The 23,965-nt window shown below is 29.6% G+C and overlaps 3 protein-coding genes across 15 annotated transcripts; 2 read left to right on the top strand and 1 right to left on the bottom strand.

Annotated features, from left to right (window-relative positions):
• Nucleotides 1–347: 347 nt before the first annotated feature.
• On the bottom strand, nt 348–7,769 carry Fmr1 (synaptic functional regulator FMR1). 12 transcript variants are annotated; one of them, XM_035094063.1, is made up of 15 exons: nt 7,668–7,769; nt 7,218–7,270; nt 6,960–7,110; nt 6,673–6,836; nt 6,395–6,560; nt 6,241–6,311; nt 5,901–5,951; nt 5,097–5,244; nt 4,881–5,018; nt 4,683–4,721; nt 4,137–4,280; nt 3,833–4,043; nt 3,501–3,758; nt 3,020–3,115; nt 348–2,864 (listed from the first exon to the last, which is right to left on the bottom strand). In XM_035094063.1, the coding sequence occupies exons 1-15, from the start codon at nt 7,716–7,718 to the stop codon at nt 2,671–2,673; spliced, it is 1,935 nt and encodes a 644-aa protein (XP_034949954.1). In that variant the 5' UTR covers nt 7,719–7,769; the 3' UTR covers nt 348–2,670. The 12 variants fall into 12 exon arrangements, with proteins under 12 accessions (XP_034949954.1, XP_034949955.1, XP_034949956.1 ...); XM_035094064.1 differs by having other exon boundaries at nt 348–2,846; XM_035094065.1 differs by having other exon boundaries at nt 3,501–3,737.
• A 190-nt stretch (nt 7,770–7,959) lies between these two features.
• On the top strand, nt 7,960–12,662 carry LOC118073525 (WD repeat-containing protein 44). Of its 2 annotated transcripts, XM_035094082.1 has the most exons (6): nt 7,960–8,062; nt 8,126–8,274; nt 8,480–9,281; nt 9,363–9,608; nt 9,921–10,208; nt 10,465–12,662. In XM_035094082.1, exons 2-6 carry the CDS (start codon nt 8,204–8,206, stop codon nt 12,190–12,192), a joined length of 3,135 nt encoding a protein of 1,044 aa, XP_034949973.1. In that variant the 5' UTR covers nt 7,960–8,062; nt 8,126–8,203; the 3' UTR covers nt 12,193–12,662. The 2 variants fall into 2 exon arrangements, with proteins under 2 accessions (XP_034949973.1, XP_034949974.1); XM_035094083.1 differs by having other exon boundaries at nt 7,985–8,274; nt 9,363–9,503.
• Nucleotides 12,663–15,727: 3,065 nt separating this feature from the next.
• On the top strand, nt 15,728–22,681 carry LOC118073468 (uncharacterized). Its single transcript, XM_035093980.1, has 3 exons — nt 15,728–15,926; nt 18,623–18,704; nt 19,807–22,681. The coding sequence occupies exons 2-3, from the start codon at nt 18,663–18,665 to the stop codon at nt 21,466–21,468; spliced, it is 1,704 nt and encodes a 567-aa protein (XP_034949871.1). The 5' UTR covers nt 15,728–15,926; nt 18,623–18,662; the 3' UTR covers nt 21,469–22,681.
• Nucleotides 22,682–23,965: the final 1,284 nt, after the last annotated feature.

Genomic DNA, 23,965 nt, shown 5'->3' with positions numbered 1-23,965 from the left:
AAAAATATAATTTTTGTAAGAATAATTTACGAGACTGCATAATTATTATTGAAAATTATTAATATTAATAGAGAATATTAAATTACATTAAATAGGTAGATTTAATAGATATCTATACCTATTCTAGTTTTTTCGATTAATATTTCTCTAAAATTTAACAGTCTAGTATTATTTTCTATAAATTCTAGATCTATAATGAACACAATGAATATTACATAAACATTTATGTAATAATAATGCATTTATCATATGAATAAATATCTTAAATATATTTATCTGAAATAAAATGATCATTGAGGTACATGAAAAAAATGTCCTTATAATTTAGACAACAAGAATAAACAATCTATGTACAGAAATGTTTTATTTCTTATTACGCACAATTGCAATCAATACAAATGTATCTGAAAACAAGCAAGTTGGGGGATATCTCAGTAGTATTTTTTAAATTTTATTCCAAGTATTTGTCATATTAAATAACTGCGCGTCACGATTATTTTGTTTTTAATATAAATATTATTTATATAATTACGTGTCATCGGCAGCTAATGTAGTTTTTATTGACAATATTTGATATTTGATGATTCTTTTATTTCCCTCGAGATGTCAAAATACATTTTTTTCCTTATTCTTGTTTTTTAAGTGGTGAAAATGGTAAAAGTACTAGGTAGTAGTAATATAGTAGTAGTAAAGTAGTAGTATAGTAGTAGTAGTAGCAACAGTATGTAATTGTCGATAATGGACCATCATTAGCTTATTTCTTCATAAGGGATGTTTTACATACATGCGTATGCATATATGCTAATGTATATGCATAAAAATATATGTAAAACCTCATACTGTCATTCCCTTTATTGTTATGATTAATTATATCATTGATTTCCTTCATTTTATTGAGGACACATCCGATAGAATTTGTCATTTCTGGAAGATAATGGTGCATTACAAATCTTGAGTCAATAATTTTAAACTGTATATAACATCATCATTATGATGGTTAATCATTATTTTATAAATAAATAATAACAATTTAAAATTATTGATAAATTTCACTATCCGTTATAATTTCCATGTTTAAAAACCATTACCCTTCATTGTACCGCTTAGTATACTGATTTTGCTAAGTTATTTTACGCTCATGACATCAATTTTTACGTTTATTGTAATGTTTACATTATCAAGCCTGTTTTTTTCAATCAGTATTTAATGATAACTTTCTTGTTTAATATGTAACTTTTTTTTGTTTTTTTTTTTGCTTTTTTTTTCGCTGTGACTAAGTATTTGTATATAGCAATAAAGGTAATACTCTAAGTCAGTATTTTCTCCAGTTAAGATATTTTCAAAACATGAATTTATTATTTTTTTTTCGTTCATTTTCTCTAATTAGTTTAATTAAATAATTAATTTCGATTTACTTAAATAAATTTGGTTGTTTTCATATTTATTCTGAATGATGACGTTAAAACATTATCTGCTTATAATGAACATTTAAACTTATTTTCGAATAATTAATAAAAATAAAAAAATGGAACCTAACGAGAAATTTTTCAACACAAATCAGCTTAATGTACGTTTTAATAATCAAAATACTAAAAAAACCAAATAATTGTAATAATACTAATAGTAATAGTAATAACAACACAATAGAAAGAAAAAAAACATCGTTGGGTAGTTATAGTAGTAAGATGGCTTTACGTATTGTTCAAAATAATTATTCAAATTTATGGTCAACCAACTGCTATTATCGTTCAAATTTTTGCTTATAATAATGAATTGATTGATTATAAAATTTTTCTTTTTTTGTTTAGCTTCTCCTATCCTTTTTTTTACACAAAACATGAGGCACAGTTTCACAATCCGGGTAAGCAGGATCTATTATCACTATTTTCACGTTATTTTGTAATAGTGTATACATATCGTAATTATTCCTTTATTTGCGAAAAAAGTTGTTGATTTATTTTTTTCGTTTCTTATGATTTTATTGTTTTTTTTACAGTTTTCGTTATTTTTATTAAAAAAAAAACGTTCCAATAGTGTATCCATCACGAGATTACATGAATTACTTATTATTGTTGATAATTACAAATTACTAAGTAATTTATTATATCCATTCGGAAAAATTTTTATCATTTATTTTTTTGCATTTAAACGAACCATGCAACATAATGACAATAATACGAGTTATCTGATAAATTTGTTTATAATATACACTTCCTGTATAATAATATCGTGTATTTTTATTTAAATTATCTACATTCCAATTGTTTAACAGAACCGGTAAAGAAAGAACTATAAAATTAATAATAATTAGCAAAAAAAAAATGTCATTGTTACTTTGAATAATTCATAGCAGTCTTAAACAAACAATTAGTAGATAACTAAATTTTTCTTTTCATTATTACATTAGAATAATGAAGTTTTTTAAATTATTAAGACAACGCACTTCAAAATTTCATGAGTCTTTAATAAATTGGTTAATGTGTCATAATTATGTTAGATAGAAAGCTTAGCTGTTCATAAGCTTATGATTATTTCTTTATTCAATAATATTTTGTTTTCAAAATCGAAGGTAATATAAATGTTTCTCAGTTGTAAAATATCTTTCACTTACGTCAACTTTTTTTTCTTTCAATTTTAATTCGAGTTTACGTTATGTTCAAGATATTTATTCTAGCCACTGGTGCCATTTACCAGAGTCTCTTTAGGTTTATTATTCGAAGGCGCTCGCCAGTGAGTGTTTCGACGATCACGTTGGCCTTTTGGCCCACCTTGTTGTCCACTGCTGTTTGACACAATTATGTCATTTGATGGCGTTCCTTCTTTACTTCCTGCTGAAGATTGTTCACCTGTACATGAATTTCCACCTAAATTAATCAAAATAATTATTTAATTATAAGAAATATAAACATTCATCATTATATTTATCAGAAAATTTCTTTTTCTAAACATTCGTAAATTTTACTCAGTGTAATCTAATTCGTACAGAAAATCTCGTTCGCTCAAATAGACACCTCTTTACCTCTAATACTGCTATCGGGTGTAGCACTTCGTCGTTTTGAACGTATTTGCCTCCTTCTGTTTCCTCTAGACTTGCCTTCGGCACTCGATACCGATTCTACGCACGGATAACAAACATTTGTGACCATCTTATGACATCATTTTTTATACTTTAACAATTTGCATATAATTGCTTAAAATCAGATGGTTAGTGAAGCGTGCATTGTGCAGTTTATTTTATTAATGAATTAAAAAATCAACATTCCGAAATATTATTTGTTAGATGGTCACAATAGTTTGTCTAAATAATATTGACATTACACACTAACAAAACAAGTTATTTCCGGAAAAAAATCAAAAGAAAAAACAAAGATAGATCAGTTCGTAAGATGATATTTAGTAGATTTTTAATAAAGCTTAAGATAACATTCAAGCATACAAAACAGAAAGTAATTAAAAATTGTTATATGAAAAAATGAGTTGATGCAAATGCTATAATTTACCTCTGTCAACACTGGATACATCTTGGCTATCCAGAACGGTTTCTTCATCATCTGTTGTACGACGTCTATCGTCTCTTCGATCACGTCTAGGCACTGGTGGTCGCATTTGTCTTCCACTCATGTACCCAGAATTATTACCGCCTTGGTGACCTCCTTGATGACTCTGATGACCTCCGCGTGGTGGTAAGTCTCTTATACGATCTTCATCACGACCGTCCGCATTGTCTCTGCGTGAACCTAACGTATAACGAGAATTCACTGTTCAATTAAATTTTATTAATAGTGAAAAAGTGTAACAGTTATTAACTAATATTTTATTTTAATAATAATACCTGTACTATGACGAGTTGTGGCACGTCCACGACCACGTCCTCCACGTGATTGTCCACCTCGACCTCCACGTCCTCCTCCACCTTCTTCTAGATTAGACGAAACCCCGCGCCTTGTTGGTGGAAAACTGGGCATTGGGCCAGTCGTTGAACCATGCATACTCCTTAATTGTTGATCAATTTCTAATTTTTCTTGTCTTAGCTGTTCAACCTCCTATTAACAAATAATACAAATATTTTATTAAAATATATTTTAAATAATCATTATTCAGTTAAATATTTATAATTGTTTTTGATGATAACTTACTTTAAGGTGTGCTAAATGATATTCCAGCAGTACTTTAGCATTTGCGATACTTTCAACAGTACCAACGAAAACAAAAGGAACTTGTCCTTCTTCTCGAGGAATTGTTGGCTCCGGTTCATTGTCTCCTTCAATTTTTACTCGTACCTAGAAATAATTTTATTTAACATTTAATATTTAATTGATATTTCAGTTGTTTTGTTTGCCTTTAGTTTATGCGTGCTCTAATGTTTAAAAAAGTAGTCATGAGTTGATGAGTTTGAACAAAAATTATTCTTACCACCCATTAATTCTATTGTGAAAAAAATGTATAGATCGTTAATTTTTTTTATCGATCTTTTGCAGTTATTAATGTGAATACTAATGATAATGAAATAAAACAAAAATAGGGTATGAAATTTTATCAAAGGCTGGCCCGAGTGGTTTATCTACCATTTTATCAAATTAAAACATATCAAATAGATTTTCTGGGAAAGGATAATAATAATTATTATATTGTTTTGATGATTTAGATGAAATAAATTCACATACATTAAAGCTTATACTTACTCTATCAGTATGTATATTCCCACTCGAGCCAGATGTTATCTACCGAGAACAAACAATGAACTATATGTCATATAATAAAAAAAATCCCCATGAAAAAATAATATCTTTTCTTTTTTTAAGAATAAAACCTACAAGTCCTCTATTCTTTTTTTTCAATAAAATTAAATTTTGCTTTTTTTTAATAAAAAAAATACTTACAACACCACTTTTATCAACTATTTCTTGAATTATACGTCCATTTTTTCCGATTACTTTTCCTACAAGAACTCGAGGAACTTGTATTGATTCTTCACTATATTCTAATATCGATCGAGCCTTTTTCACTGCTTCATGGGTCTGTAGAAAAAGGAAAAATTCAATTTTTATTTTTACTCAAATTCTGATAATATAATTATTTTCAGTGATTGTCTTTACCTCTCCGTAGATTTTAAATGTACACGAATTTTCTTCTAACTCAATGTTAGTAATTCCTTCAACTTTTCGTGCCTGTTGGATGTTAGCTCCGTGTGCGCCGATAGCTAGACCCATTAGATCTTCTCGAACACTGAATTCATCTGAATATCTGCACGAAGAAAGAAATAGTTATAAGTTAAAATGATTTGAATGAAAATACTTATTTAAGACACTTTGACGTGATTCGAGTTGATAGCATATGTGTTATTAAATAACATATTGAAAAAATTATATCAACATAGATTTTTTACTAAATTAAGCCATAACTTATCAGTAGTTTCACTAGAGGAACATATGCGGGTAATAAAAAAAACAATTTATTACAGATTAAAAAAAAAAAAATTCAATGTTTCATATTGATTAAAACGTGCAATATAAAAACATGCATAAAAGTGTTATTATTATAAGAATATTCTAAATTATTATATCCAATGATTTTCTATAACTAGAATTTTTTATTGTAAATTTCAAGTTTTAGCGTTTTTTTATTTCTAATTCAATGATTTTATGTTCGATGAATTGATAAGTGTATCTCGATATGGGCAGGCCAAGAGTCTTTTTTTTTAACATAATTGTTACCGAAAATAAACAAAATAAAATCGTCATGCACACACAAAGAAGTTGTGTGTATATCTAATTTTGATTGAATATTTTCGTTTTAAAATTATAAGAATCATGAAAATTATTTTTAAGAAATTAAAAATAAATCAGTACAAGTTTGAAATAAGACATTACAATTTAATATGTATTTTATATATCTAATACCTTGAATTAGCTCTTGCTCCTGCCTCAAACTCTGAGACACATCGAAATTTGCTGAAACGAGAAAACAGACAAAATGTCCTCTAATGAAAGCTACATATTTATACATTAGCAAATAGGATGTGTTTATTTATTTTTTCGATATTTTCACGAACATTCCTATGTACATAATTTAAGAAAAATTAATAAAACTATTAAAAAAATATCAAGACAATTGTTAAAACAATTATTAATAATAAATTCAAAATAGAAAAGATTAAAAAATTGTTAAATTAAAAAAATTGAAATATGTCATTTAAATATGATAAAAAAGTTATTGCAAAAAATAAAAGGGGTAACTTACCCGCCAACGGTTTGTAATTTTGTCGATTCTAGTTGACGAGCTGCTTCTTCTGTTCTCTTAAGTAACAAAACCTTTAAAAAAAGAAAATAAATGAGCAAAATGGAACAAGTTGATTTATAAATGGGAATAATTAGACGAAAAATTTATATATCACCTTTTGTGAAAGGTTACGAAAGTGCATTTCTTGTATCATCGTACTATGTCGGCGGATACTTTCATTACGAGAAATAGCTAAAAGAACTCCTCTTTCCGGAACGTATCGACAAATTGCTGCCCCTATCGCTTGTTGAAATTGTTTGTGTACATTGTCCATTTTAGCGCTATAAAGAAAATAAAAATGATTATAACACAAATTTATATTTTATGATTAATATTGAATTAATTTTTTAATTTAGAAGAATAAAGTTCATATTAATAAAAATGTAAATTTACAATTCTCTTAGTTCTTCAGGTACATCGATTTCAATTTTGTGGAAAGTATTCTTGTCGATTGGTGGATTTGTATTTTTCATTCTAATACGCTCTGCGCCAACTATTTCTGTATAAGAATATTCCCATCCTAGGTATTCTACTACTTGAAATCCTCCTTTAATCATCTGTAACAAAGATAATAATAATTATTAGCGCCAATGATATAAAATTTAAAAACTTGATAACAAATGAATGACGTTGGTTATTTATTATTTATATAAGTCATAATTATTTATTTAAAAAATTACCTTAATGATCGCTCTCCACCAACCACAAGCTTCCTGATCATTTGCACGTGAATAGACCTCAATCTCTTGACCTTCTTGATAGTCTGGTTTTGGTCCATCTTTCATCGGTAAACGAACTTGAGCAAAAGGAAACTTTGATTCCGGCTGCCAACTAAAAATGAAGAAAAAAAAATGTCACGTTTCGTTTAGGACAAAGAACAAAATCTGTTTATGTTTTAATCCATAAAACAATTGCAATATTATTCAAATGATTCTTACTCATTATCAAATGCCACCAAGACTTCATTATCAAATATATCCGTTACGTAGGCCTGGAAAATAAAAATGATTGATAGTAAAAAATTAATTTGAAAAATGTCTGAAAAAGCAACGAAAGTAAAAGTTTTTTTCTATTTTTTATAACGAAAATATTTTCAGTACATAAAAGTAATATTTAATTTAAGCTGTAGAAATAGAAGTAACAATAAAGGAATAAATAGTGTAGCTAAAAATATTTAAAGAAAAAAATCACGCCCTGTCAAAATGGGGAGTCATGGCGTCGTAGAAGCCGCGCGTTGTATACCAGGAATGCAATATAAAAGGGGTTTGTTGTTTCGAAAGTATAAGCTCTTAAAGCATGGATAAATATAAGTAATAATAACTAAAGCTTAATGAATCTTTTGTAATTATTATTATGACTAATTTACGTATACTTATCACATAATAAACCTTATAATATGCTCCGTTTTCGCCGCATACTTCGACTGCGAGATCCTCCATCTTGCTTATGTATGACAGTCCGTGGCTCTCAGTGGCTCTATCGCTTACGAGAGCACACGAGGGACTAAGAAATCTTCTTTACCTTCTACTAATGAAAAATGGTTCTAGAAGTAAACTGCAATTCTATTGGTTTATTCTTTTGTAACCGAAAACTCTCCTGACATCTCGATTATTCAACATTCGAGAACTAAAATATTTCATGAATGTGACTCTGCAATACATTTCCTTACAATACTAATCGCAAAAATAGAAATATGCAATTGGTTGTGTATACATATATGTATTATATATGCAGTTGAGAATTAGTTCCTATATGCCAAGACCATTCAGCTGTCTTTAAAGACGTAAGGCTAGAATATTTTTTTAAAATTTAAAGTTAAATGGAATATAATTTATGTTTTGTACAGTGAACACTGCGTGCAATTAGTGGTAGTATCGATGTTAGTCGAAAATTTGGTGGCAATATTCAACAATAAAAGTGTGAAATGTCAGGAGATAGCACTGATTCTGAGGAGTTTTTTGATGCTGAAGATGACAGTTTTCATCGGAGTTCAAGGTAAATACTTCAACATTCGTTATAATTTTATTCATACCTACGTTATATGAGTGATAACTATCGAAATGACATATTTGAATACTCAAATGATAATGAACTCTGAAATGATAATCAACAAATATTTTGAATCATTTTTTACTCATCAATTGTATTAATTATGGGTTGGTAATTATATATCATATAATAATAAGTTTTTTCATTTCAGAAAAAGTAAACCAAGAGAATCCATATCTGGAGATTCTAACAAATATGAAAAGTCACTAACGTCAATTAGTTTACCAGATGAATCTGACGTTTTTGTAAAGCCCCCAGACCCAAAACCGCTTGTGGTAACTAGTAACTCATCAGAAGACAAAAAAACAAGTGGTCATGTAGAGAAATATGAAAATGATGTTAAAATACTATCATCATCTGATAAGATTGTTGGACGACGGAGATTCCGTGAGCTCCGACAAAGGATGCAAACAGAAGATGATGATATTCCAGTTAATAATTCACCACCTGATAGTCAGACATCATCGATTGAAGGAGTATATCCTACGCCATCAAAAACATCACATCCATTCCGTATAATTGAGCATGATACTCTTAGCCTTCAAAGTATGACGTCATTGGGTCGAGTTGGAAGAATATTAGCTGGAGGATCCGATACTACATCTAACATAGTAATACCTGGCGTTTCGTGTCCACTCTCATTATCACGCGATACTCAAATGTCATTTGTAGGAAATATTCCTAATAAAGATGAAGATACAAAGTCAGAGAGAATTTCACAGTCGTCTAGTATACTCACATTATCTGGAGATCTAGTTCAAGATAGTCCAGTTGATGATAGAAATAGATTACCATCACAGTGCGAATCTAGTGTTGTTCTTCAAGAGCCAGACGTTATAGCTAGCACAAAAACTAATGGAAAAATTGTAGATAGCAATCATCAGGATTCTGTACCCGTTGCTCCACCAAGAAAAAAGAAAAAGTGTAAAGCTCATACACCAACTGATCTTGCTGTGAGTATTATGCTTATAGAAAATGAAAGATAGAAAGAGAACTTTATTAAGCAAATAAAGCAAATTAAATATTTTTTTTAGCCTCCGAATGAAGACGGGCTTGTACTTGCATCATCATCACTGCCGAGTCCAGCAAGTACAATAGAGTCAATAACGCGTGAATTTGAACATTCATTGGACATAAGGTCAGCAACCAAAGGTCAATACGTCGTAAAGCCTCAGGCAAGTTCTTCAAGTAATCTCGTGCTTTACCTAAGGAATAATAAAATTCCAGTTCACTTCGAGTTGTATAACACTATGAGAGGATTTTATACCCATCAATATCGGGTCAGTGTTTTTAAAAAGTGGTTGTTAAAAATTGCCTGTCGATTTTAAAAGCGTATTAAAGTTATCAAGCTATTGTTCATCGTATTGCCTTTAAGTGGTTTTTTTTATTCAAAATTCATCCTCTCTTGTTACATGTTCTCTTCATGTACATTCCATTTATTAGCAATCCATGCGGTTGATTTGTTTATAGACATTTAAAAAATGCTGCTAATTTCAGCTGCAGTAAAAAGTAGTATTAATTGTATTTTTTTTAGTTGTTTTTATTTTTTTCTATTAACAATGAATAAAGTTTTTTTCTTGATAATTTTTAAGGATGAGGATAAATCAAAAGCTGAAGGTCCATCAAAAGAGGAACTGGAACGATTAGAAAAAATGAAAGCTGAACTGTTGAGCTTACAGTCAAGTGATAAATCAAATAGCCCGATGGGTTCTATATCGAGTAACAGTATTGGACGATATTCTCTTGGGCAAAACAGGATAGTTGCTAATAATTGTGGATCTCGTGAAAGACGTAAATCCGCAGGAGATCAAGATATGGTGAAACAGCTTAATATGTTTGTGAGGACAAGGACAGATTCAGGCAAACGGCTTACTGATATGGTAAATATTTTATGTTAAATCATGTTATACACAAATTCGAATTTTTTCCATTCGATATTTTTTCTAAAATTAAAACATTCCCGTTATTACTTGTTTGAAATTATCCAAAGTTTATACAAATTACATGATAGCTCTTATTGTGTATTGTAATTCTAGTTAGTTATGGTTTATTTAACCAAGTTAAGTTAATGTAACAAAATTATTGTTAATTATTTCATAATAAGATTATTTACATGACATGCATTACTTGTTTCAGGAAATATTAGAACAAGTAACAGTATTAAATTTGGATACTGGAGAGCGTGTTCCATTAAGTATTGCTGAAGACAAACTTCCACAATGTATGAACCCTTTGTCCTTACACATAATGCGATTAACATCTGAATACGTGAGTAATTCCAGTCTTGAAAAAGAAAAAGAAAGTGACGAAGAGAGTGTAGATAGCAAAATGTCGTCAATTCCACCTGGTGAGGATGTACCAGTAGGTCGTGTACGCAAAAAAACTCAAAAATTAAAACGCTTTTTGGGCTCAACTGTAAAAAAAACAATGGACAAAGCTAAATCTATAGCACAAGAAGTATCTCATGCTCGGCATAAAGAAGATGTGATGGATATAGTTGACGATGTTTATCCTGGAGAACCACAATTTATAAAACTAAAAGCGTCAAATAGTCACAAAGGACCTTATGAATTTTCGTGTCTTCAACATGTTCAAGATCTTAGTGGTGAACACGTGGGTCCGGTTTGGTGTATGAAATTTTCAGCATGCGGACGACTACTAGCAACTGCTGGACAAGATCGTGTTTTAAGAATCTGGGTGTTACGAGATGCTTTTACGTATTTTCAAGATATGCGAACCAAGTATAATGCAGAAAAGGTAAGCCCGACTCCATCACAAGAATCTCTAGTCTCACAACAGTCAATGGAGGATCCTAATGTCATCGCTTGTGCATTAAGCGAGATTGAAGGAACTAAAAGTCCTTTTATGCCTAAACCTTTCTGTACATATACCGGTCATACGTCAGATCTCCTAGATGTATCATGGTCTAAAAATTACTTTGTATTGTCATCATCAATGGATAAAACCGTCAGATTGTGGCACATTTCGCGCAAAGAGTGTTTATGCTGTTTTCAACATATTGACTTTGTAACTGCGATTGTTTTCCATCCGCGTGATGACAGGTATTTTTTATCTGGATCTCTCGATGGTAAATTACGGCTCTGGAACATTCCAGATAAGAAAGTAGCAGTTTGGAATGAAGTTGATGGGCAGACTAAGTTAATAACAGCTGCTAATTTTTGTCAAAACGGTAAATTTGCTGTTGTTGGATCGTACGATGGTCGTTGTATATTTTATAATACCGATCAGTTGAAATATCATACTCAAATAGATGTTAGATCGACGAGAGGAAAAAATTCTCGAGGAAGAAAGATTAGTGGTATTGAACCGATGCCAGGTGAAGATAAAATTTTAGTTACTTCTAATGACTCGCGGATTCGGTTATATGACTTGAGAGATTTGAATCTATCCTGTAAGTATAAAGGATACGTTAATGTTAGCAGTCAAATCAAAGCAAGCTTTAGCCCAGACGGACAATACATTGTGGCGGGATCGGAAAATCAATGTATTTACATTTGGAAGACTCATCATGATTATTCAAAGTTTTCAAGTGTTCGACGAGATCGTAATGATTTTTGGGAAGGTATTAAGGCTCATAATGCAGTTGTTACTTGTGCTGTTTTTGCGCCAAATCCTGATAGTATAATTCGGCAAATTGAAGCGCGAGAACAGTGGGAAGGACGAGAGGACAATAAAAATGACTCGAAAGCAACAGCTAATCCTGTTGATCCTGTCGTAGAACAAAGGACAAAGGGATGCGGTGGACATGTTTTAGTTAGCGCTGATTTCAACGGATGCATCAAAGTGTTTCTTAATAAAACTAAACCAAAGCATAGTTCTCTACCTGCTTCAGCACTTGTGTAAAATTATATATATTTTTCAAGTTTTAAAATATGCATATAAAAAAATGCACACTTTGGCTGCTGATTTTATTTCAAATGATTTATTTATTTTTTTAAATCACAGATGGAACGTGTTGAAGAAATTTAAACACAATGAAAATATGATTAAAAATGATATAGTTAACACTTTTTTGCAATTAATACAATAGTAAAGAAATTAATTAAACAACAAAGTCACTTTTTAATTGTTAATCAACCATTTTTTTAATCATGAATTAAATGAAATGTGCAACAATATATTAAAAAAAAGTGTGAATGTTAATTGTACATATATATTTAGTGTCATTAAATAAATGTTTATTATACATTGTATGATTCGTTATGATACAAGTGGCAGGTACTAGATTTAAAGAATATCTTAGATTGACAAATAAGATAAAATGATATGATGACTTAGATCATGAGAATAATAAATAATAAGATGAAAATTAACTGATTAATTACTGAAATGCCGTTTTTTTAGTTTTTATTTTATTTGAGAAAATTTATAAATAATAATCATAATATTTATTGAACAAAAAAGAAAACAATTATAAATAATTAACACTGTCACATATTTTTTAAATATTTCATTTATTTTGTTTTCACAGAAAAAAATTATTTTTAAAAAATTAATGCAATACATAAAAATTTTAATGTATATAAATTCGATGTAAAGCAAGTAAATGTTATTCACTAGACATTAAAAAAGTTTTAACTTTTAAAATGTGAGTGAATGTTGATATGCCATCAATAGACATAATTTATCATGTCCTTTTAGTTCCGAAAATTGTATTGAAAAATGTACACAAACATTCTACGATTCACAATATATTGAAAAGAAATCTCATTAATTTTCGTAAATTCAGTAAAATATTGATTTTATTTTCAAAAATCCTAATAAAATTAATGAGATTTTTAATAACTATAAAATCCGAAAAATGATCATTTATTTGAACTGGATAATAGATAATATGATAGGTACATCAAAAATGAATGATTAATACTTTTTTGATAATAACCAAAGAATAATTCCATCACTCTCAAGTCCTGTAAGTTTGAAATTCTCACGGGATATCCGTCAGGTATATCCTCCGCAATTCTTAAAAGAAATCTCATCATCTTTAAAAGGTTTACCAAGATTAAGGGAGTATCAATCAGGTGCCGTCTCAAACTAAACTGCTGCATCTGCTTATATAGAAAAAATAACCACAGTACAAGACAGCAACTTTAGTCAGGATGTTTATAGTACTGGTATCCGCCCCTTAATTTCTAAAATACAATAGAGTTTTCGAAAAATTTCAAGGGAAACAACTTTCTTATATATTTTTTTTTTCTTGCTCCTTAGAAGAATGCATTCATTTATTATATCTATTAAATGCGTGAAGATGATTATCAGCCGCAATTAACAAAATTGACTTATTTAAAAAATAACAATTAAAAAAATGTATCAGAGGTATTTAAAAAAATTTTTAATTATTGTTAATAGGTTTAGCTCTGGTAGATATCATGGTATTTTATTTTCTGTTAAGTAGACATCTAGTATTTATTTTTTACAAGTTAAAAATAAAAATCATGACATTGCTATTCTTCTACATTGAAGTTGTATTGTAAAAGACGTGAACACACTGTTGCATACATTATATGCAATTAGGTTCATACTCACGCTTACATCTCATCTTCATTCTCTTTCTCTGTTGTCTGTCCACTAAATTGCATTCAGTATTCATGTTTCTCTCACTCCCTGGTACTATACTGTCTTATTGGTGCGCAAGCGTGTCTTCATTTATCTAGGTGTAGGTCAGTCGCATCGCATGCAGCACGTATGACCACGTATGACGATGTCACAGCGGCGGCGGTCGGTCGGTCAGTCGGTCGATTTGTTAAACGTTTACTACATAATATAAATTTCATTTCATTATTTGATATTTTTTTATTGGTATTTACCATTATTTTACTTGGATTATTTTCCTGGAATGATCTGCAGAAAAAAAAGGAATGAAAGGTTTAAATATTTAGGCGTATGCGAAGATTAATATCGACTCTAAATGATGGAATGTAACCCATGTCGATTATTCGATATTTGGAACAAGCTCTCTCTTACTGTCCCGCTACATCGATAAAATGTCCATTGACCATCTTAAAATCCATTTACTGATGAAAACGTGAGCAGAAAGTTTCTTAATCTCACCCAATTTGACGATATACTTGAAATTTTAATAAATAATCAGTGAAACATTTTAAATCTATTTTACAGTTTATGGTGCTTTCGTCTTGCATGAAAAATTACGCTCTTGAGAAATTACGAAGACATTTAAGAAGTAATTTATTTAAATAAGAAATTTATGAGAAAATTAAGCTTATAAATAAATGATTTATAGTTTCGTTTATTTTATAGAAAAAAACTTCTGCAAAATAAGAGACATTTAATAGAAGGATCAACTATTACATCACTTTTAGACTCTAAATTATTTATAAATAATTTTTTCATTGAAAAACATTTTTGGATATTTTTGGAGCATGCTCCAAAAATCTAGGAGACTAATTGTTCATGATTTTTATGAATCAACTTTATTTTTTTATAGATATACAATCGATATATATAATAAAAACTCAAATTAAAAAATTAATAAACTTATTAAGCGCTAACTCGTTTGTTTATTTTATCATTTTTTACTACAATGTATTATTTATTATTAAAGAGTTTTTTTTTATTTCATCGTATTTAAAATCACCGTTGAAATATTTAGATCAATATTTAATTAAATAATAACCATTTTTTTATATTGTTACTAAATATTTCTTTTCATAAAATTTAATTGCTTGTTTTTTTGCCAATTATTGCTCCAAAACTGGTCTACTTAATATTTTAAATAATTTTATGTAATCTTTTTTATTAAACCAGCTTATTTAATTACAGTAATTATTATATCACCAATTATCAAAACAGTTCTCTCTAGACCATTTTTTGCAATTCCTATAAAAAAAAAATTTTTTAATAAAAAAATGAGCGCGTTTTAATAAAGAATTAAATGACCCCTCTTTAGACCTTGAATGGTGTCAAGTTTGCTTGTACCACATCCACAGGTGTATGAAGGAATACACAGTAGCAAGATGTGTAGTGGTAAAAGGAGTGAATGAATAAGGAGTAAAACAGGAAGGGAGTACTGATGAGGAACAGAGTATGTACGATTAGGAAGTGGTCTTGGAGAATGAGACAACGGTGCCAAACTGTAAAGGTCGAGAAAAACGATGAGGTTAAGGTGACGTATAGGTGGTGGGGATTGGTCCAGAATGACATGGTATGGGGGATGCTATGTAACTATGGCTTGGTCTGTTTTGAGTAAAGCCATGTAGTGGATGATGGTGATGGTGTAGTATTGGTATATAGTTGTCGGGTGTTGAAGACGAGGGAGACCTATATAACTGTACTGTCGTGTCTGGGTCAGGGGGCGGGACGCGCGACGTTATAGTATACTCTGTATATCAGACAGGTGTATCCCATTCTGACTCGAAGAGTTACCGCGTACACGCATCATATCCCAATCCACTACCGTCTCAGTCAGGCTACTCCAACGTGCTTGCGGTGGCCTTGAGCTCATTTGACTCTTCGACACTCTTCCATCAGTGGTTCATATAATTATAGACTTGTGATAGTGATTGGGGTGACAGTGAAGGTGGAATTTTCATTCTAATCAATTGTTTTCATTTATCCAGGTAAGTTAATTTATCTATTTACCTAATTATCACTTCATTAAGTTTTAAGATCCATTTATCATTCATTATGGAAATTAATGAAGCATTCCCTATTACCATTTCTTTACACACTTAATCAAACGTTTTATAATCATTATTATCATTATAATGGTAATTATTATTGAATTGGAAAAAAAAATCTTTCTATGGATCTCATAAAATATTTATTACTCTAATAACAGCAAATTAACAAAAAAGTAGTTAATTATTAAAAAATTAGAATTTGCATGCATTATCTAACATGTAAGTTCTCGTAGATAAACATCGAATATCAACTCTATTTTTAATAGCTATTGTATTTTTAATAGTAATATATGAATCGCAGAATTATCAATATTCGATAGCAAAATCGATATAAATCAATTTGTATTATTTGGTATATAAAACAAAACTTGTATTTCAATAATGATTGAATAAAAACGTGTCCTTTTTTTAAATCCGTACAAAAGGGGTTTGAATATTGAATTATTTAGTTTCCGAGCTATTCACATTGATTATTTTGTATGTACTAAGTTTTTATACAAATATTGCCATCAGAATAATAATAGAAAAAAAAACGTTTAAATTGCTCCGAACGCCAATAAAACCCGTTATGTGTATTTGGCAAAGATCTCATTCCATTCCCGCGTGTCCAATTCTTGTATAAGGATATCCAAAGAAGTTTAAAGAGAAGCAAATCTTATTTATACAAAGGAACTAATGATGATTATATGAATGATCTAATATAAAATCTTGCTCATAGTTGGTAGAGTTTTTTCTTGATTTTTATGGGTGTAAAGCTATTTTATTAATTGTGAGAATTTAAAGTTGGAGTTGAATAGTTGGCATGTAATAAAAATGTTAGCAGTAAGAAAATGAAATGAATTTAAAGACTGAAAAAAAAATTATTCCATTAAATAAACTCAATGTAACAAGTAAACAGGAGACTGATCAATCGATAACTATTGTTTCCAGGACAAATGTAAGCCATTTGAAGATGTGAATTGGTTCGACTAAACCTCAATTTTCTAGGGATTTATTGAAAGGAATTTACTCTAATCAATAATGAACTTGACGTAATCCTTCTATTGTTTTCTGTTAAATAGAGGACGTCGAAAAGATGATAATAAAATTGAATATTTAATCATTGAAAAAAAAGATGGTGAGGATATGAACATTGGAGAAAGATAAATTCAAAAGTTCACTCACTTAGTAATCACAAAAAGGTGTCTAATGTCCATCACCAAGTTAATTTCACTTCAAAATTACTTACTGTTACCCCGGTTGGTAAATCTTGAGTAACTTTGCAGATTTGTTCTCGTTAGGCAGGATAAGTAGACCTTCAAATGGACCTAATCTAAAAGATGGATAAATTGAGAAAATTAGAGAAGGTTGAAATTGAAATAATACACATTAATTTTTAGTTTAAAGAGTTAAAATTGTTGTTAAAACAAATTTAAAAACATTTTTATCCTATTTACAAAAAATTTTAAAGTTTAAACGTTAATAATTCGTTTTTTAAAAATTTAATTAGTTATCTATTGATTTAACCCACATTCAAAAACAGTTACAGCAAGAGTAAATATAAAGCATCAATAAAGTTTGGATAGAAATAAGTTTTAAGGATCTTATTCCATAAATAAAATAAATTATTCAAAGCGGTTAACCCATAACTCATGAAATTTAAAGCATTTAAAGAAACGAAGTGACTGATTCGTATAATGCAAAGTTAAGTGGGTCAAGTAAGTGTCTAAGGTATGTGTGTGTACATTGTTAGATCTTTTAGTAACATCATCTCCAACAAATAGCACTCACGTTTCACGTTTCCGATTTTTCAAGCCAACCATCAATAAATGACTATCATTAAGACCTTAAACTATTTTAATGATGTTTATTTTAATATATTTTTTAGGCCATAGGCCAAAAAAAAATCTACCCTAAAGATGACTTTACAAAAGTATCTAATAAACTGGTTCAGTAACTCGTTATGGAGTAGATAAATTTAATTAATTTTTTAAGAAAATTGAATTTTATCAATTATTAAATAAATTTTGGTTTGTTTGGATAAGAATGAAACACTTGTAAGGGAACACGTGCGGACTTCTTGAAAAGCATGAGATTAACACAAGTTGATTTTATGTATCAGTAGGCCACATGCTACTCATGCAGGTATATTCTCCCAAGCACAGTTAACGTCATTATTATCAATCCTATTGTTATAATTATACTATATTTATTCAACATGATGATTAGTTTCAGCAAAAAACGTTCATTTGTTTAACTATTTCTCTATTTGTATGAAATAAAATTTTTAAATTATTCATCAACAAAATAATAATAATAACAATAATAGCAACTACCATTATCAAAAATTATTTAATATATTTCCATGTTTTATGTTAGCACAAAAAATTAATTCTCGATTTAATGATGTATTTAATTTCTATTAAAAAAACGTTTTAACAAGAAGATAACAAATAATACCAATGAGGCATAATGAGATACGGAGGTCGTATTATTCGTATGGATGTTAAACATATCAATGTTTTCCTAACATAGTTAAATTTTTAATAACAATTCAAAGGAAGATTATTTTTTCTGTTTAAACACATGAATTTATCATGAAAATACCATTACCAATTTTGCCAAGATTTTATTATGATTATTTTTCATTGCAGGATCTAGGATAATATAATTGGATCTCAACTTTCAAACGGAATGTTGAATAGTTTTATTCTAGTCTGTCTCCTACTCGGCGGGGTAAGTACAAAATTAAAAATTATACCATAATGTTAGTTATTCTATATAGCAATATCTCCATGAAAAATTCAATATCTCGTTTATTCAATCTTTTATAATACTTTGAATTTTTTTTTAACATAAAGAAATGTAGTGAAATTCTGAATGTTAAGATAAATCTCAATTTGTAGGACAAAATTTCAACTGAATTGAATCAGGAAATTCAATGTTATAAAGTGAAAAAAGAAACTGTTATAATTTTATTATATTCTAATAAAAAAAAAGTGGAATAATTTTTTTAAAATTCTGTATAAGGTATATTAACAAGTGCCGGTGAAATTAATACAATAATTGTACCACACTATAACCCCAATGTCGTAAAGAATCAGTGAGAATATAAAAAGTAAAGAACGATCACCGTTATACTTGATTTTGAGCTGACCTAGTGCCAAAGGCGACGATTGAATGTTACTTGGGAACCTTGAAATCCATCTTACATTCCTCGGAGAATTCTCTCGATAGATCAAATTTCAAACAATTTCGTACTTGTAATTTCCGTCAATTTATTACTAAAAAAGCATTACTTATTTATGATAATAAACCAGGAAGAAATGCTTTCAAGTTTCGTTTATCATAAATCTAACGAGATGCTGATAATGTAAGTGATAATGATAGTAATAATAGATGATAGTGATATTACGGGTATTAATAATAATGAAAAGATAAGAATAGCGCATATGTGGAAAGGGGCGTTGACGTTCGAATTACAAGTAAATATGAGGAGTAGTGCAAGAGCAGGTAAAGTTGGTTGGCCGATTGACCGAGAGTTAAATCCACAAGTAATGAGTGGAGGAACCGTTATCCTCGAAGGTCAAATGTGTTGCAATCGGTGGCAAGAGTAATAAAGTTTTGCTCCTATTTTCGGGAAAACGAAAATTTACTCTTTTTGTCCTATAAATTTTTTTAATCTTTTTACAACTCTTTTCTTTCCGACTTAAACTTGTCTATTATCTAGCATTTTCTACTTGTCATGCTGTCAAAACAAATTAGAAACAACATTCTAAATAAAAATATAATTAATGCAATAATGGCGTTTACTGATGATGAATCATTGATTTTTCAGATGACAAAAGCAGAGGAAGTTGAAGTAGTTGAAGCAATACCAGGAGAAGAAACGAGAAATGAAAATTCCGCATCAAATCGTCAAGACACTGATGCTAATGTAGTAGATCAAATAGCAGTAGAATCACTAGGAGATAGTGAAAACTCAAACCAGTATAAAAATCCCGGTATACGACACCCGTTACCTTTGTCTCCTGCTCGAGGCAATGTTGGTTTAGCACATCTGAATCGTCCTCATCACAATGTAGCTTACCATAGACCTCCGCCTCTACTTTCTAACAACAAACAGCAATCACAAAATGAAGCGTTAGACAAAATTTTTACAACTGGTAGTGGATCTGGTGGTGAATCTTGGCCAGTATCGATTCCAGATATGCCAAAAATCGTGTCACTCGATGTAAAATGTGAAAAAAATTCAATGAAAGTGTTCCTTGGCTTTGATAAACCATTTTTCGGTATAGTTTTCAGTAAAGGACATTATAGCAATTCAAATTGTGTTCATCTATCGCCGGGATCAGGAAAAACCTCAGTGAACTTTGAAATTGGAATTCATGCCTGTGGAACGGCTGGCAACACTGAAAATGGTCTTTATGGTTATGGTGCAGAATCTGGATCGGGAACATATTTCGAGAACATAATTGTAATTCAATACGACGCTCAAGTTCAAGAGGTCTGGGATCAAGCGAGAAAGTTACGGTGCACTTGGCATGATCTTTATGAAAAATCAGTATCATTTAGACCTTTCCCCGTAGACATGTTGGACGTTGTTCGTGCAGACTTTGCTGGAGATAATGTCGGCTGTTGGATGCAAATTCAAGTAGGCAAAGGTCCATGGGCATCAGAAGTATCAGGGTTAGTAAAAATAGGACAAACAATGACTATGGTTTTAGCCATTAAAGATGATGATGCTAAATTTGATATGTTAGTACGTAATTGTGTTGCTCATGACGGTAAACGTGCTCCAATTCAATTAGTAGATCAGAAGGGATGCATAACACGACCCAAACTCATGTCTCGATTTATAAAAATCAAAAACTTTGGAGCCAGTGCGTCAGTTTTATCTTATGCTCACTTCCAAGCTTTTAAATTCCCAGATTCAATGGAAGTTCATTTCCAGTGCACTATTCAAATCTGCAGATACCATTGTCCTGATCAATGTTCTGAATCTGGACCATTAGATCCCGGTCCTGGCTTACTTGAGAATCACCATCCGGATGTGGGCTACGGTGTTCCTCAACCACTACCATTACCTATAGACACATATCTTCAAGCTGGAGCTGGAAGACCGCGTGATGAACGACGCAGAAAGTCACGACAGGTCAGCCAAGCTCCTTTAAAAACAGTTGGAGTAAATAGAATTATTAGAGTTGTCTCAACTGGAGATTTAACTTTTGCTATTGATGAAACTAATCAAGAAACTACGACTGATTCTGCAATTGTCTTTCCCGTGAAGGAGAGTATGCCGGGATCAACTTTAATCTGTATGACGACCCCGGGATTTGCCCTTACCTTAATTGTCTTACTGGCAGTTCTACTAGCCTCATGTACACTTTCAGCGTATCTCTGGATCCGTTTAAGACCATTTTCTAAAAAGAAATGTATTGTTGCGACGTATAATGCTCAAAAAAGTAAACAACAATCAAAAACATGCTTTTATTCATAGATAAATTCTAAGAGTATCATTGATGGAACACCAGTTATAATTAATATCCAGAATAAATGTGTATATATTTGTATGCAGCTGTATTGTAATGGAAGGACATATCTTATTTAAAATAAATTCACATCACGTTTATGACATTCTTTAACAAATGGAAAATATAATGAATAATAATTTGTGATTACCAGAAAAAACGTGCTGTATAGATTTATGTGCATATATGTTGATGCATGTATGTACATGAATGAACGTCATAACTTACATGATGTGCGCTGGTGGCTGTTGTAGAGACATGTACAGAGAATTGAGCACGATTTTCAATAAATAATGTGCGACTGAAAAAATGTCAACAACCACATGTACACATATCAATGTCGAAGCCTATGGTTCTAAAGAGGATATAAACTTGACCCTTCAGCTCTTATTCACATGAAAAGAAGATTCAGAGAGACTACTGAGTCTGCTGGAAATCGTGTTATAAACTGGTGAATTATATGCTGCCTTCGAGAATATGATTCACAATATTGCTGGTATACTACGAAGTTATTTAGATGGATATTCCAAGTGGAAATCATTTGATGTTATAGAACTGGAAGTGCATGGTTTGTTGATTCGTCAATTTGAGAAATCATTTTTTATTTAAATATTACTTTGAAGAATTAACTTTTTTAAGCTTTTGAATATAAAAAAAATTTTTTTTCGTATTAAGCTTGAAAAAGTTGAGAATTTTAAATATATTACTGGTTGGTGGATTATTGAAAGAATAACTTGAATAAATATTATTTAATTTATCGTTTAAATTTAATATTCACGTACGATCTTCAAACCATGCATAGTATTTTAGAAGACTAAAAATTTACATTCATATCATTGTTATTATTAGAATATGCTGTTATTACACAAAATATTCAGGACAATATTCAATGTATAAGTTTCTTTCTCAATTTAAATTAGCTACGTTCAATTTTATTGTTGGGTCCTCTACGCCGACAAAATTATGGACCAAATGGGCTATTAATTTTATATTCTATTGTTTATTTATTTTTCTCATTAAATTATTAATGTAATGCTTAATTAATTTATAGCTTAGCTGTAAAAATTATACATATATATTTGAAGCATTTAAAAATTAATCAACTCTAGATTAAAACTTACTGAGTCTTTTTTACAATATTAAATTTATTATAATGGATAATATTATAAAAAAGTAATTCAAAAAACCAAAACACAAAATAATAAAATCAAAAAGTACTAATTAAAAAAATAGCAGTTTTGTTTTCGATAGATGAATAATCACGTGATTATTTCATAATGAAGTTCAAATAATAAATCCAAATTAAGTTTGTAAATAATTTCAAAAAATTTAATCAAAATGAATTGTTTCAATTACTCTGACAAATGAATTAGATTTATTTTGTTTGATTTATTAAACACCGAAGGTACTTCAGCATGATTATGAAAAATTGATCATATGCAATAAATGTGTTAGAGTAAACGTACTAATTAGCAACCTTATCTTTGTTAACAAGTATTAGAAACTATGTAAAGATGTCCTTACTGCAGTACTATCTTTGTAATTTTTCTTTCTAAAACTTTGTCGCTCTTCTTATTTCGAGGAAAACAGCTACCCTCATTATTTCTCCAGTCTTGCGTGAGTAGAAAAAAGAATACAAAATACCTGTTTTCTCATTCTATACTTACAATTTTTTTTCTGCAAGAAGTGATGCACTTTTTTAATTTTCTGCTTTGGTCCTGACTTGGGAAAGTTACGAAGAAGTACTGTGACGATCATTTTCTTAAATATTTATTAAACTACCGTAATCATCTCAAATAATTGATAATTTTAATATTTCACAAGATAAAATAATGACATTATTTATTTCTGATTTATAATCAATAATTTTTAATTATTTAATCCCGAAGTGCCTAATTTTTTTTAATTTTACAAATATTATATTCCATTACAGTAAAAAACTTTTGCGAATTTATTGTTTGCATTACAGGATTAAATAATTGAATAACTAAATATTAATAGACATTAGATAAGATCAGGGTATACATCACATGGAAATATTGAATTCGAGAAATTTTTATAGTAACACAAGTTGGATAACAATGTACAGATTTAACATATTATTAAAATATTAGATGGTTAATTGTTTAGAAAAAATTTGGCTCAATTAAAAAACTTCAAACACTTGGACGAATTGCTCAAAAATGAACTATTATAACTATTTTATTTATTTATCTTATGATTTTATTAATATTTTCATATGCATTCCAACAATAAACTATTATTAACTCTTTAAAATACCTTGAGGTAAAATACCATATGTAAAATAGCCTCTTATTATGCTATTGAAAATGCTACTTATTTTTAAACATCTTTCAATATTCATTCATCGGAAAATAGAAGAAAAAAATAAATAAATTCAGTTACTTAAAAATTAGAAAGCTCTAGAATTACAGCTAAGATTGAATCATAAGTAATTTAGTACCT

This window comes from Chelonus insularis, unplaced genomic scaffold, assembly GCF_013357705.1.
Source record: "Chelonus insularis isolate UGA/USDA-ARS -01 unplaced genomic scaffold, ASM1335770v1 scaffold_303_pilon, whole genome shotgun sequence".
NCBI classification, from domain to species: domain Eukaryota; kingdom Metazoa; phylum Arthropoda; class Insecta; order Hymenoptera; family Braconidae; genus Chelonus; species Chelonus insularis.
This window is presented reverse-complemented; position numbering and strand designations above follow the sequence as displayed.